The 13226-nt window shown below is 40.6% G+C and overlaps 1 protein-coding gene across 12 annotated transcripts in view; it reads left to right on the top strand.

The window, feature by feature from the left end:
* The first annotated feature begins 471 nt into the window (after positions 1-471).
* Positions 472-13226, top strand: part of TTN (titin) — a 269823-nt gene continuing 257068 nt past the window's right edge. For 11 of the 12 annotated variants that reach the window (XM_035007649.1, XM_035007637.1, XM_035007643.1 and 8 more), the window contains exons 1-7: positions 474-669; positions 2892-2995; positions 5105-5308; positions 7008-7295; positions 7788-7873; positions 7967-8211; positions 12078-12405. In XM_035007649.1, the coding sequence (XP_034863540.1) occupies positions 2905-2995; positions 5105-5308; positions 7008-7295; positions 7788-7873; positions 7967-8211; positions 12078-12405 (1242 nt within the window). In that variant the 5' untranslated portion in view covers positions 474-669; positions 2892-2904. Of the gene's footprint in view, positions 670-2891; positions 2996-5104; positions 5309-7007; positions 7296-7787; positions 7874-7966; positions 8212-12077; positions 12406-13226 lie in introns of all 12 variants that reach the window. The other variant, XM_035007648.1, reaches the window with a different exon arrangement.

The following is a 13226-nucleotide window of genomic DNA, read 5'->3' on the forward strand; positions in this document are numbered from 1 at the left end:
AAGGTGAAGTCTGATGCCTGAGATAAATGCCCTCATCTGCGGTCATGATTGACAGGTGCATTTGGTCAGTTGTATGGGGGAAGGGAAGGGGAATGGAGCCTGAGTCCCAGGGCAGGAAGGCCCTCAGGTGAAAGGCTATTTCCTAAAACCGCCCACAAATACCTTCCACCTTCGCAAAACCTCCTCAGGTCAGTGTCTGCAGAGGCTAGCAATGGGCAACAAATGCTCTGCTCTGAGCCTCCATACAGTTATTCTTTAAAGACAGTTCTATTTCCTTGGTAAAGCCTCTTTCGAGGTGCTAAATTTAGCACTGCCAATGAGAAGAACAGGTGGTATGTGACACCACCAGATAGATGCGTCTCCCATCATGCTTTCCTGAGGCAGCCAATCAGCCGGGGATGTGGGGCTGTCAGCAGATCGGGCCCCATAAAAAGGCAGAGCCCAGCCCTGGCTCTTGAGCAGTCGTGCATTCCCAGCCTCGCCTCGGGTGTAGGGATTGCATAGAAAAGCAAAACTACACAGTCTCGGACTGTGTAGTTTTGTTTTTAAGTTTAGAGGCTCACCGATTCATGTCGGAGATGGTCGAAAAAACCAGCTCCAGATAGGACGTCGTTTCGGAAGCAACCTGGGGCTTCGTCCCACCCTTTTTGGGCACTCTTGAGAAATCAGGTGAGCGGCATCTTTACTTTTTTTTTTTTTTAACAGCAGAGTCCCTTCCTTATTGATTTCTAGTTCCCAGTTAGAACTTTGTATTCCGGCGTAGGCGACATGCCTATGTAGGGGTGTTTGTCTAACTACTCGTTGTTGTTACCGATCCATTATTTAAATCTGCTCGTTCAGTTTTCTTTAAAAAATTCAGTGCTTTGGCGAATCAGCCCAGGCAGTGATTCCAGTTGTGTGAACCCACCCCATGGTCTTAAAAGTGTTGAAGCCGAGGTCGGAAATGGTGATAGAAATGTTTGCTTCTGTCCTAGACTCTCTTTGTCTGCTGAGAATGTTCAAGGTTATGTTACTCAGTGAAAAAGTGAGACGCACCAAGAATAGCTCTGATAAAATGCATGTGGTATCAGCTACACCCTGATGACTTTTTAAGGGAATCGACTGCTGAGGGATCAGTTGCGGGACAGTGACAGAACACTTGCCCGCTGTCAGTCAACAGGGGAGAGTTTATTTTGGGAGCGTGACATTTTAGATGCATACCTTCAGCCTAATTACACAAAGGCCGTTCAAGAGCAAGTGCTAAAGCAACAAAATGGACCTACCCACTAGGAATAAATGACCAATTTAGACAAGTTAATTGTGACATATTTAGAAATTTGGGGGAAAAGCTACATTATAATTGTTTTATAAAATACCCAGTATCTCATGTATTTTAATTCATAATCAAATGATATGATATGAGCTAAATGTTGGTGTTAAGGGCAAGAAATAATATTTTAGAGACTTTTAATATCTAAATGCCCTTTAACTTCCCATCTTCCTGGATTTAGATTACTCATCATAAATGCCTATAAATGCATTGGTATATAATACCTAAATGGTGTAAAAGAATATAGCTATTTTTAGGAGATGCACTAGGTTGTAAACAGGAAAAGTGAGGCATAAAAAGTTATTTGTCTTACATGTAATATGCTATATGGAGTTCTTGACAAAAGATTCACAAAAACTTTTGGATATTATTTGAACTTTCCAAATATACATTTTATTGTCTTGGAATCCTGGTTTCATTTTCTTTTTAACGAAGTAAAAAGTTACAATAAGGCACAGAATTATTACTAGAAAAATTACCATTCCATAAATTTTTAGTGAACAGAGAATTTTGTGAAAAGCAGTAATGAAGTATCTGACAATTGGGAATCTGCTTTTTATATCAGAATAGTGGAGTAGTTGAGTTGAATAATGTGTTTGTGCATCAGAAAATTCTTCACATCATCTCTCTGGAACTGACGGACAAAGGACTTTCTTCCACTTAAAAGGACTTAAGTGCAAATTTCACATTCCTTTCTTTGATTTGGAATATTTGCATTGAGAAAGCACGAGGCTTTTAACTTTTTTACATTTTACAGCAGTGTTCTCTCTGTCAGATTTGGACCTTGTTCCTTACTAAGTACTCAAGTCAGTAGTTTTCTTTCAGCTCTGTAACAAAAGTTGGCCAATTCATGTAAGTTTAAATTTTCCCGACTACTGACTTCAACAGCACCATTTATTGAGCAGTTACAATATGAAGAAATATTAGAAATAGAAAGCACTGTAAGCTGTCTATGAAAGGCTTGCATAGTCAGTAAGACTTGCCAGAACTTTCCAAGTAAGGAAAGAAATTGAAAAGCTCAAATTTTTAGTTTTGGTGACTATTTTAAGTAGCCGCCTGGATTACTTAAAGCAATACTAGTAAGACCCAAATCTACGCCAACCTTAAAAATATAGAGTGAGGGAATGAAAAATACTGGGAGGAAGGAAATTTTTTTAACAATTATCTCTCAGCCATTGAACCGATGCACAGATCCATTCTGTTCTTTCCACACTTCTTTTATGGTGCTTCTCTACTCCCACTTATTCCAGTTTTCCTCTTTCCATCTCTCACTTAGGTGTCCCATCCTTGGTAAGACGGAATTTCCCTCTTTGACCACTAGAGGGCATCCTTGCTCTGCTTTCCTTTTTTTTTTTTTTTTTTTTCCATTTCTCTTTAGACTTGCTACTCTATTAGGCTCCCAATCAATGCAGAGTCCTGTGTTCAAATTGAAACCACGAAGGAGAAGCCAGACCCATCCCTCTAAGGCCCACAGATGATCTCAGGAGCAATCTGTTTGGAAAATGTGTGTCTCCGCCATCTCCAGAGTAGCTCGAGTGGCCCTTGGCTGGGACCTTCTAACTTCTTTTCTCTTCCTTTTCAGAGTGCCTGAAAAGATGACAACTCAAGCACCGACGTTTACGCAGCCGTTACAAAGCGTTGTGGTACTGGAGGGTAGTACCGCAACCTTTGAGGCTCACATTAGTGGTAAGCTCACGCGTGCGCACTTGCCTGCGCCTCGCCGCCTCCCCGCCCCCGTCTGTGAACTTAGCTGTAGGACTCGGCTGCAGGTTTAAGCCCGGCTCTCACTTTGTAAAATTGGTCCAGCTGGATGGAAGGGCCATCCTAAGGGTATACCGTTCACAGAGTACTGACAAAATCTGACGATATAATGGCTTGGAAATGTTTTATTCATATTTATAATTCCACGAAGCAAATAATTAGCATTGGATTAAAATTGCTGTCGGAATCCAGCAGCTAAGTACGACCAAATTTGGTCATTCTATATTTGGGCTCAGCTGCAGAGCCAGACTGGAAGCCAGGAACCGAAGCCCAGTAGGGGCGGGCGGTGGAGCTGCGGGGCAAGGAGGCTGGGGCCCACTCCAGGTGCCGAGAGTGGGAAATAACAATACCGTGGACTATTCTAAGAAGCAGAAAACTTTCAGTGTTGAGCTAACTCCTAATGATCTTATTCTTGTATTTTCAATCTTTATTAAGTGATGCTAGTGAATTAAGATTTGCCAATCTTTGGAAATGACAACAAAAAATAATATATGCCACCAAAGAGAAACAAAGATTGACCTCTGAATTTTATTTAAAACGAAGTTAGGGTTTTTCCCCTTCTTTTTCTTCTTCATAACTCAGTTTAGAGTTCCAAAAAATGCATGATTTGTAGGACTTACCATCTTCTGGAAAAAATGGGGGTCATCTACAAACTATATTATAAATAATCTTGAAAATTATTTAATCAGTATTGTCTCTGTAGTATCCTAACTGGTCATATAAAATGGCATGGGTTAATTGAAAATCAAGTTTACACCTCCATGGTCTACTGTCCCTTTTTTTTTTTTTTTTTAATTTTTTGACTTCTAATAAAGATATAAAATAAGATCTCTTCCTTTCTCCTTTCATTTTCTATTTTATGTGCCAATCTTATTCCTAATTGGTTAAGACGTTTACATTGCACAAAGATCACATAATCAGTCTTCATTACTGATTGTATATACATATAGAGACCAATTCCATTCTTCTCACACATGATATACTCTGATTTTCCAATAATACGATTATATATCTTCTAAAGCTCAGTAACTTTTGAATTGTGCAGAACACAATTGGCTTCAGTGGGAATTTTGCCCATTTGTGGAGTAGTGCAAGCTTGCTTCTTCGTAGCTTCTTGTTCCGTCACACTATGTGCTAATAAATTATTAAGAAAACACCACTGAAAATATTTGACATTCATGAATTAGTCAAATAAGCTACTCACTTGGCCGTGGTGGGAGATTGGTTAATATAAGGACAAGAAGATAAATGTTCTCTTGGTTCTCTTCACTTCCTCCATTTTAATATAAAATAAACCCTGCTCTGAATTTGCTTCATGCCTTCTCAATGTACAGAATTTGAATATACTTAAATTATTAAACCACGTACATGTAGTTCTTAGCTCCACAATTTATGGCAACTGAAGAGCATTCAGCTTTTCTACCTGCAACTCCAGGAGTCCATGTTGTTCTGTAAGACTAGGTTTGGCTTTGTGTCTTCTTCTACGAGAACCCACTTCTCTCTCTGCACTTTGTTTTACTGATTACACATTTGAAAGGCAGGAGAGTTCAAGGAGACAGTGTCCTTGCAACCACAGAGGAGGGACACAGATGGGTTTGTCTTCTTGGGCTTGCTAGGCAGCGCTTTTAGATCCTTTGCTGCTTTTGTTCTTTACTTGTTTCTGAAGAGGACAACAGTCACTTTTTATTTCAAAGTTTCCTTGGCTTCATGCTTTTATAAATCCCCTTCATGATTTTAATGATGTCTATTAAATTGTATCTGGGAGAACCCGGGACAGGAGGGCAAGAGATAGAAATTCTAGTCTTCTGTGTGCACCTCTAGCTGAGGGACCTTGGGAAAAAACACTGAGCCTCTTTTGGCCTCTTTCCTTTCCTATTAAATGAAGGTGTTGACCTCTATACGAGCCCACAGACCTCCCTAATTATCTGCAAGCGGACCCTGGGGTTAGGACAAGGCAGTGAACATGGTGGGACGGAGCAGAGGACGTTGCAGGGCCCCATTCCAACATAAAGATGAATTGTGTTTGTGCTCCAGGTTTCCCAGTTCCTGAGGTGAGCTGGTTTAGGGATGGCCAGGCAATTTCCACTTCCACTCTACCCGGCGTGCAGATCTCCTTTAGCGATGGCCGCGCTAGACTGACGATCCCCGCCGTGACTAAAGCCAACAGTGGACGATACTCCCTGAGAGCCACCAATGGATCTGGACAAGCGACTAGTACTGCTGAGCTTCTTGTGACAGGTAGGCTGGAGGGGACCTGCCTGTCCTCTGCCCCACCCCCAGGGCATCTCCAGTCCATGGGGAAGGAGGTCCAGGAAGAGCTACTGAGGAACAAGTAGATGCAGCTAAGATCTAGAGAGGGACCTACTGGAGGCTGAATTGATAGCAGAGTAAAATTTAATTCTCCTCTCAAAATCCAGCACAAAATTGGCTGAGAATGTTTCCTCTATACACATATTAAACACTCAAAATGTATTAAGGGAATATTACAAACCATGTTTCTGAGCAAGTGGAAAGGCTTGGAGCCTTGTTTATAAGTCCACTAAGGAAACAGGTGCATCACCAGGAATTTGCACGTTAACAAGCTTCTAGATGATTCTGAAGCAAGTGCTCCGAAGACTGCCCATTTAAGAAACACTGCTCTTATCTATAAAATTCAATAATTCTTTACTTACTTTCCATATCTAAAACTATTATACCGTGGACATACACAGAAAAAGGCAGATGCATGACACAGTTTCCTCAGAAAAGTTACCACCAGTCTTCTTTGCCCCTGTCATTTCTCTCCATCCTTCACTTCCTGGTAAGATGTTAATCCATAGAACATTGTGTATTACTTTACACATGGCAAACAGTATCTGTATAACGAGCTACATAATGTTATATGTGATTAGCCAATACACTATACCACCAACACTGTTCAAGTATAGGGCTGTTATCGATGCATCAGGGAACATCATGTGTGAACTTTAACATACATCCAGAAAACTCAGAAATGAAAAATGCACAGGGGTGACAGGTTGTTTACTATTACTCAAAAACATGTTAAAATGGATCCCATTCTCTCTTCACATTTCTAAAAAATTTCTTTCAACATAATGGACCAAAAAAATCCCCTTTCTGTAGCATGACTAACATTAAATCATGTCACTATTTGGAATAACATTTAAATGCAAGTAAATATTTGGGTTATTTGAATACTGATCAATTTGGAGACAATTTAGGATTTTTGACATCAAATTAAGAGTTAGTGATTCTGTAAGTCACAGGTACACTTATCAAACCAACCATCAGAATTCATTTTAATGCAATTTGTTGAAATATGCAAAATTACTTTAACAGGTTAAGATAGTGCTAGATGTGAGGCTGGGAGGAAGTGTCCGAAAGATTCTCTTAAAACGTTATAACAATATGGAGGTTTTTTCTTAAAAAAAGGAAGGGGGGGGCGCCTGGGTGGCTCATTCATTAAGCATCTGCCTTCGGCTCAGGTCATGATCCTGGAGTCCCAGGATCGAGTCCCGCATCAGGCTCCCTGCTCGGCGGGAGGCCTGCTTCTCCCTCTCCCACTTGCCCTGCTTGTGTTCCCTCTCTCGCTGTGTCTCTGTCAAATAAATAAATAAAATCTTTAAAAAAAAAAAAGGGAAGGATGGAAGAGGAAGGAAGGAAGGAAGGAAGGAAGGAAGGAAGGAAGGAAGAGTGGTGGCTTACGCTCCTAAACAAAAACAGCAAATAAAAATAAAATATGGTGGCAGGATTACCTTCTGCCATCTTCTGGCTCCTTTCTTGCTATGCTATGCATGAACTGGGCTCAAGGACAGTCAAGGGTGTTTGGTTCAGGGAGTCACTGCCTCGTTTTGGAAATGGAGCTGTGATTGTTTAAAAATAACCTGTCGGGAGTACCCTGGCTGGTGGTCCTGATTTTGCTCACTTCCCCCTGCAGCAGAGACAGCGCCACCCAACTTTGTTCAACGACTGCAGAGCATGACCGTGAGACAAGGAAGCCAAGTACGACTCCAAGTGAGAGTGACCGGAATCCCTACACCTGTGGTGAAGTTCTATCGGGATGGAGCGGAAATCCAGAGCTCCCTTGATTTTCAAATTTCACAAGAAGGCGACCTCTACAGCTTACTGATTGCAGAAGCATACCCCGAAGACTCCGGGACGTATTCAGTAAATGCCACCAATAGCGTTGGAAGAGCTACTTCGACTGCCGAATTGCTGGTTCAAGGTATGTGCTGGAGGTGGAGAAACTGGGAGAAGGAGAGAGTACTTACTGATGGAGGCCGAAGTGGGGCCGGAGGTCCTCCCGCCTCCCCTCGGAGGCCTCAGGGATGCTGCGAGCTGAAACTGAAGCTGGCTTTTCAACACCCATGAAAAGAAAAGTCTCTGAGATTCCAAGCAGGAGCTCAGAATCACTGACGCACTCTGTGCTTACTAAGCCCAGTAGAAACTAGAAAGTATTTCAATTAAGTCATCTGTTTTCAAATTATTGACCAATAATGGATTTTAAAAAAATGGTTCTAAGTAAATTCTTATCTAATAACGAACATATTCTATTTTAAAACCTAATTTATATTCATACAAAATCCAAAACTTCCTGCATTTTCCTCCATTGAGACAACTAGAAAATTTTCTTGACTCTGTAGTCAGAATTAGCATCATCTCTTTAGAAATGGGTCACCATGCCTCCTCCTGAATAGCTGTCTTTCCCTTCCCACAGGTGAAGAAGTAGTACCCGCTAAAAAGACAAAGACAATTGTTTCGACTGCTCAGATTTCGGAAACAAGACAAACCCGAATTGAAAAGGTATTTTTCTATACTGTTGGTTTTCAGATCTTTCAGATCATTGCTTCGCCAACTGTTCCCCCTGAACATGAGCTTTGTTTTCATCTTTTACAGAAGATTGAAGCCCACTTTGATGCCAGATCAATTGCAACAGTTGAAATGGTCATAGATGGCGCCGCTGGACAACAGCTGCCCCATAAAACACCTCCCAGGATACCTCCGAAGCCCAAGTCCAGGTCTCCCACACCACCGTCCATTGCTGCCAAAGTGCAGTTGCCTCGACAGCAGTCCCCGTCGCCGATAAGACACTCCCCTTCCCCGGTCAGACATGTGCGGGCACCAACCCCGTCTCCCGTCAGGTAAAGCCTTTTAAAGTAGAGCAAGTCATTGTGCATTTTTGAATTAGGTTTCATCTAGTAAGATGAGAAATAAGACAAAGAAGGAAGAGAAATAGAAGGAAGCAATAAAAAATGTAGCATGTGAGAAAGGAGGTAAGCCGAAAGGTCCTGAATCCTCACTGTCACAAATCTTCACTGTCCACAGGTAAATTGGACGACTTTATAAACTCTACTTCTGAATTCCTATTTGTATTCCATTTAACAAACATCTGCGTTAAAAGCCAAGAGAAAGCCATGAAATAAAAAGAGCACAGAATATAGGGTTGGAAGCCCTATGTTCCATCAGCCTGACCGTTTGCTAACAGTGTGACTTAGGGAAATAATTGTAACAATGAAATAGTTGCTATTATATATTGGCCACTTTCTATCAGACATTTGATTGGCATTGTATGTATATTATCTCCTTAAATATTCACAGCAACCTCTAAGAATTATCATTCCTAATTTTATAGATAGGTGAGTGGAGCTAGAGGTTAAATAATTTGCTTAGGGTCTTAGTCATACCATTTGTACATTAAAGAAAATCACAATAAGAATGATCTCAAGGAGTGTTGTGAGGATTCAGTGAGATAATTAGTTGAAGGTACTTTGTATATGGAGCATAAGAACATTTGTATAGTTATTTTCTGATAAGAAGTAAAACCTTCTAAATATTTTGCATTTGCTTATGTCATTTTCCATAGAAAATAAGATGGGTTTCTATGCTTAGTTAATATGGAGGTATTTCAGAAAGTAAGCATGTATCATCAGGGCTCAGAAATTCTATAAACAAGTGTAGATTATCCATAACAAATTTGAAACTTTGGAACTTGGCTTCACCTGCTGAGGTTTTTAATATGATGAACTGAAAAAATGTCCAAAATTTGGGGTAAACAAGAAAACGTTTCTTGATCAATTTATACCATTGTTTTAGTGCAGAGAGAGTTCCCCTGCCGAGAAAAATTTTAAAAGGAGAGTAATAAGCAGATAGTTGGCCTAAAAAATATTCAAATTTACTTAAGTTACTGAAATCAAAACACTGTGGTATTGGTAAGTGAATAGAAAATACACCAGAGAAGCAGAACAGAGTGTCTAGAAATAAATTCAAGTATCCAGTAGATTCCATTTTTAATCAAAGTGACTTTTCAGTTCAGTGGGAAAAAGGATATTTTACTTGATAAAGAATGCTGGCCCGATTAGCTATCTTTTTGGAAGAAAACAAATATAAACCTCTACCTCACACCATTTACAAAATAAATCTCAGCCCGACTAGAAAAGCTAAATTAAAAAATAAAAACTAAAAAAAATATGAAACTATTTGGGAAAACATTTGTGAGGGAGAGCTTTTAAAAATAGATTTGGAGATTCAACTATATTAAAATAAAAACGTATGTATGGCAAAAATTAGGTCATTGCTAAACCAAACAGTGCATTTGTGAAAATATTTTAGAAGTGTCTCTTCCTCAAGATATTTCATTGTTTCTGCCTTGAAAGTATTATATCAAATATACAATGGCTACAATATGAATGGTAGAAGCCTCAAAACCTTGCATAATATACACAACTGTATACGTTGATGCTCAATAAGAACCCACAAAGAAGCAAAGTGCAAACAGTAGATCTAGGGGGGAAATGTTGCAACAGTTACGACAGAGAACTAAGTAGCAAATATATTAAAAAGCTTCCACAAATTAATTTTTAAAGGAAAAAATAAACAACATAAATGGAAAAAAAAATGAACAGAAGACAGCATTTCACACAAGAGGCGATGCAGATGTCCGACAAATACATGAAAAATCCTAGATATTTTCCAATTTTTATTATATTGGCCACTATGAAAATTAAAGGTACTTGTAAACACTAATATGAAGGAAGACTTGAACCAAAAGCTCAGTTTTAAAAACATGTCTAGCTATCAAATAAATAAAGTGTTCTGTCCCAGGCTAGCTCCAAGTTTGCACACCATGAAATCGCAAGACAGGCCAAATGTGATTTCTGGGGGAGATAACAACCTCACTGTATTTTTAATCCAAGCCTAAGGGTCTTTTAAAATTACAGAGTCTCCCTGATTCCGTGGAGCGTTTTGATTGTCTTTAGCAGCTCTGGCAGTTCATTAATAACACTCCCCGTTACTTAGTCCCGAAATTTGCTTTAAAGTAAGAAATAAAAATAGCAATTTATAGAGAAAATAATGGCTATCCAAGATAGACTACTTCCTAAAATGTCTAATGGTTTAATCTTGATTTTTGTCGTAGAGTAAGGCAAACATATTTTGTTGAATAAGGTACGTGTATCTAGCTGTGACCCAGTGATTATGTTTTATTGTAAGAGCAAAAATAAGCACTTTCCTATAATGACTCAAATTACATTGATTTTTCACAGTTATGGGCTTACCTGCAGCCTGCTGCTAATCACTCATGTCATGCTAATCATGTCTAACTCTTTTTGAAATAAACTCACTTTATGATGAAGAGCAAGAATGAGGCACAGGTTGAAACTTGGAAGTACATGTCACTTTGCTTTTCTTCAGTTGGTATAGACACTACATTTAGAACAGTGTTAGATGTCTTTGTTATATTTCTAAGGCAGTCACTTTTAAAACAGAGACATGTTCCCCTCGATTTCCCTTTACTTGATTAGGACTTCATGTATAAAATGTAAATTGATTGCCACCAAAAAACCGTTCTTCAAGAAAAGGACTAAACATGGAACTGGTTAATATTGTAGTGTACTATTAAGTTACTCTGTCATTTAGAGCAGATACCAACGGTGCCTTGAACCTTAATTAGAAGAGTCGTTTCATTTATGATCAGTGTAAGTTAATGCCAGAGTATATAAATATTTTCCTGTAGGCAGTAGTTATATTCAATGATGAGGCAATACTGCCATCTAGAGGGAAAAGTTGATTAAGAATCGATCAAAAATTAAATTATGAAAATTGTTATCTTAAAATAGTTGGCCAACCCCTAGAATTATTGGTGTAGATCAGGGACTGTCTTTTTTGGCCATAAATGTCAGGAGTTAGCACATAGATTCTTCAAATGATGCTATTGCACTTGGGATATACACAAAAAGCAATGAAAATTATTTTAGAAGAAGCACTTTATCAATGTAATAGAAAAACGGTGGAACCCTTGGATTTCCAAATAGCCAGTTACCATAGTAACTATATGGATATTAAAAGAAGTCCAGAGTACAACACATTGAGAGTGAGCGTAAACACAGGGAAAATTAAAAAGAGCAGTTCACAACACTTTGACCATTGCACAGCCCATACCCAAAAAAGCTCTGCAAGAAGAGTGCCAAGAACGCTTCCTCCTAGCCTGGAGGTTCACAAGGCCTGTGGGCATAGGTGAAAGCTGCGAGAAGTCTATAGGGAAAGAAAAGAGGCCAGACTTCTTTAGCCCAGAATTGCACACGCATTTTGGTTACAGAAACTTTTCCTTGTTCGACACCTGACATACCCTCCCCCATTGGGAGAACAGAGAATTTTAGAGTTCTGATTACTGTAGTCACCATGTCCTTTCTTTTGCTGTATTTGAAGACCTTCTGCTGTCTTGACTTTTTTAAATGGTGAGAAGGTGGGCCAGGGCACAACATTCTTTAGCTTAGAATTCAGTCTGATTCTCTTACCGAGTTACAGCAGATAAGATTAAGGCTTACCAAGATTTAAAACAAATTACTTTCAATCAAGTACATTATTTGCCTCTGAATAGGTTATTGGGGCACACATTTTGAAAAAACTCTGCCTTAAGCACTTCCAGATTTTCCTTCCATTGTTCAGATCCTGTGACCCGGAGAGGAGTTCTGGGTCTTGCCGTTCCTGATCTCTGCCGTCTGGTTTTCAGATCCGTGTCTCCAGCGGGGAGGATCTCCACGTCCCCCATCAGATCCGTTAGGTCTCCATTACTCGCCCGGAAGACCCAGACCCCCGGTGTGGCCCCCGGCCCCGAAATGCCTCCTCCTTGGAAGCAAGAGGGCTATGTGGCCTCATCTGAGGCTGAGATGAGAGAAACCATGGTGACGAGCGCCACCCAGATCAGGACAGAGGAGAGATGGGAAGGGCGATACGGGATCCAGGAGCAAGTGACCGTCAGCGGAGCAGCGGGCGCCGCCGCCAGCGAGTCGGCCGGCGCTGCCTTCGCCGCGGGGGCTGTGGCTGCTGGGGCCGCCGAGGTAGGTCGGGGCAGGGCTGTCCTGCTTTGTCTTCCCCTCCCCGCTGGTGTCTCCAGCCAGCACCCTGCCATGAAACTCCGTCTCGTGTGGCTTGGAGGGGTATTGCATATGAACAGACCAACATAACAGAAACTGAAGGTCAAATTTGGCTCATGCTTTGGAAAGTCATTTTTTTTAAGATTTTATTTATTTATTTGACAGAGAGAGAGACGCAGCGAGAGAGGGAACACAAGCAGGGGGAGCGGGAGAGGGAGAAGCAGGCTTCCCGTCGAGCAGAGAGCCCGATGCAGGGCTCAATCCCAGAATCCTGGGATCATGACCTGAGCCGAAGGTTTAATGACTGAGCCACCCGGGCATCCCTGGAAAATCACTTTTAATTGGGATAAAGGCTCTATTCTGTGAGGTTTTCAGAAAAGACGCGTTTTAACAATACATGCCCTCTCCTCTTGGCAATGACACACTTATCCCACGTACGTTTTACTGGAGGCAGCTCATTTCCTTTTCTTTAATATTTATTTTATTATGTTATGTTAGTCACCATACAGTAGAGCATTAGTTTTTGATGTAGTGATCCATGATTCTTTGTTAGCGTATAACACCCAGTGCTCCATGCAGAACGTGCCCTCTTTAATACCCATCACCAGGCTAACCCATCCCTCCACCCCCCTCCCCTCTAGAACCCTCAGTTTGTTTCTCAGAGTCCATTGTCTCTCATGGTTCGTCTCCCCCTCCAATGTCTCCCCCTTCATTTTTCCCTTCCTTTTCCTAATGTCCTCCCTGCTTTTTCTTATGTTCCACAAGTAAGTGAAACCATATGATAA

This window comes from Mirounga leonina, unplaced genomic scaffold, assembly GCF_011800145.1.
Source record: "Mirounga leonina isolate KUSES-001 unplaced genomic scaffold, KU_Mleo_1.0 Mir_151, whole genome shotgun sequence".
Taxonomy (NCBI): Eukaryota; Metazoa; Chordata; class Mammalia; order Carnivora; family Phocidae; genus Mirounga; species Mirounga leonina.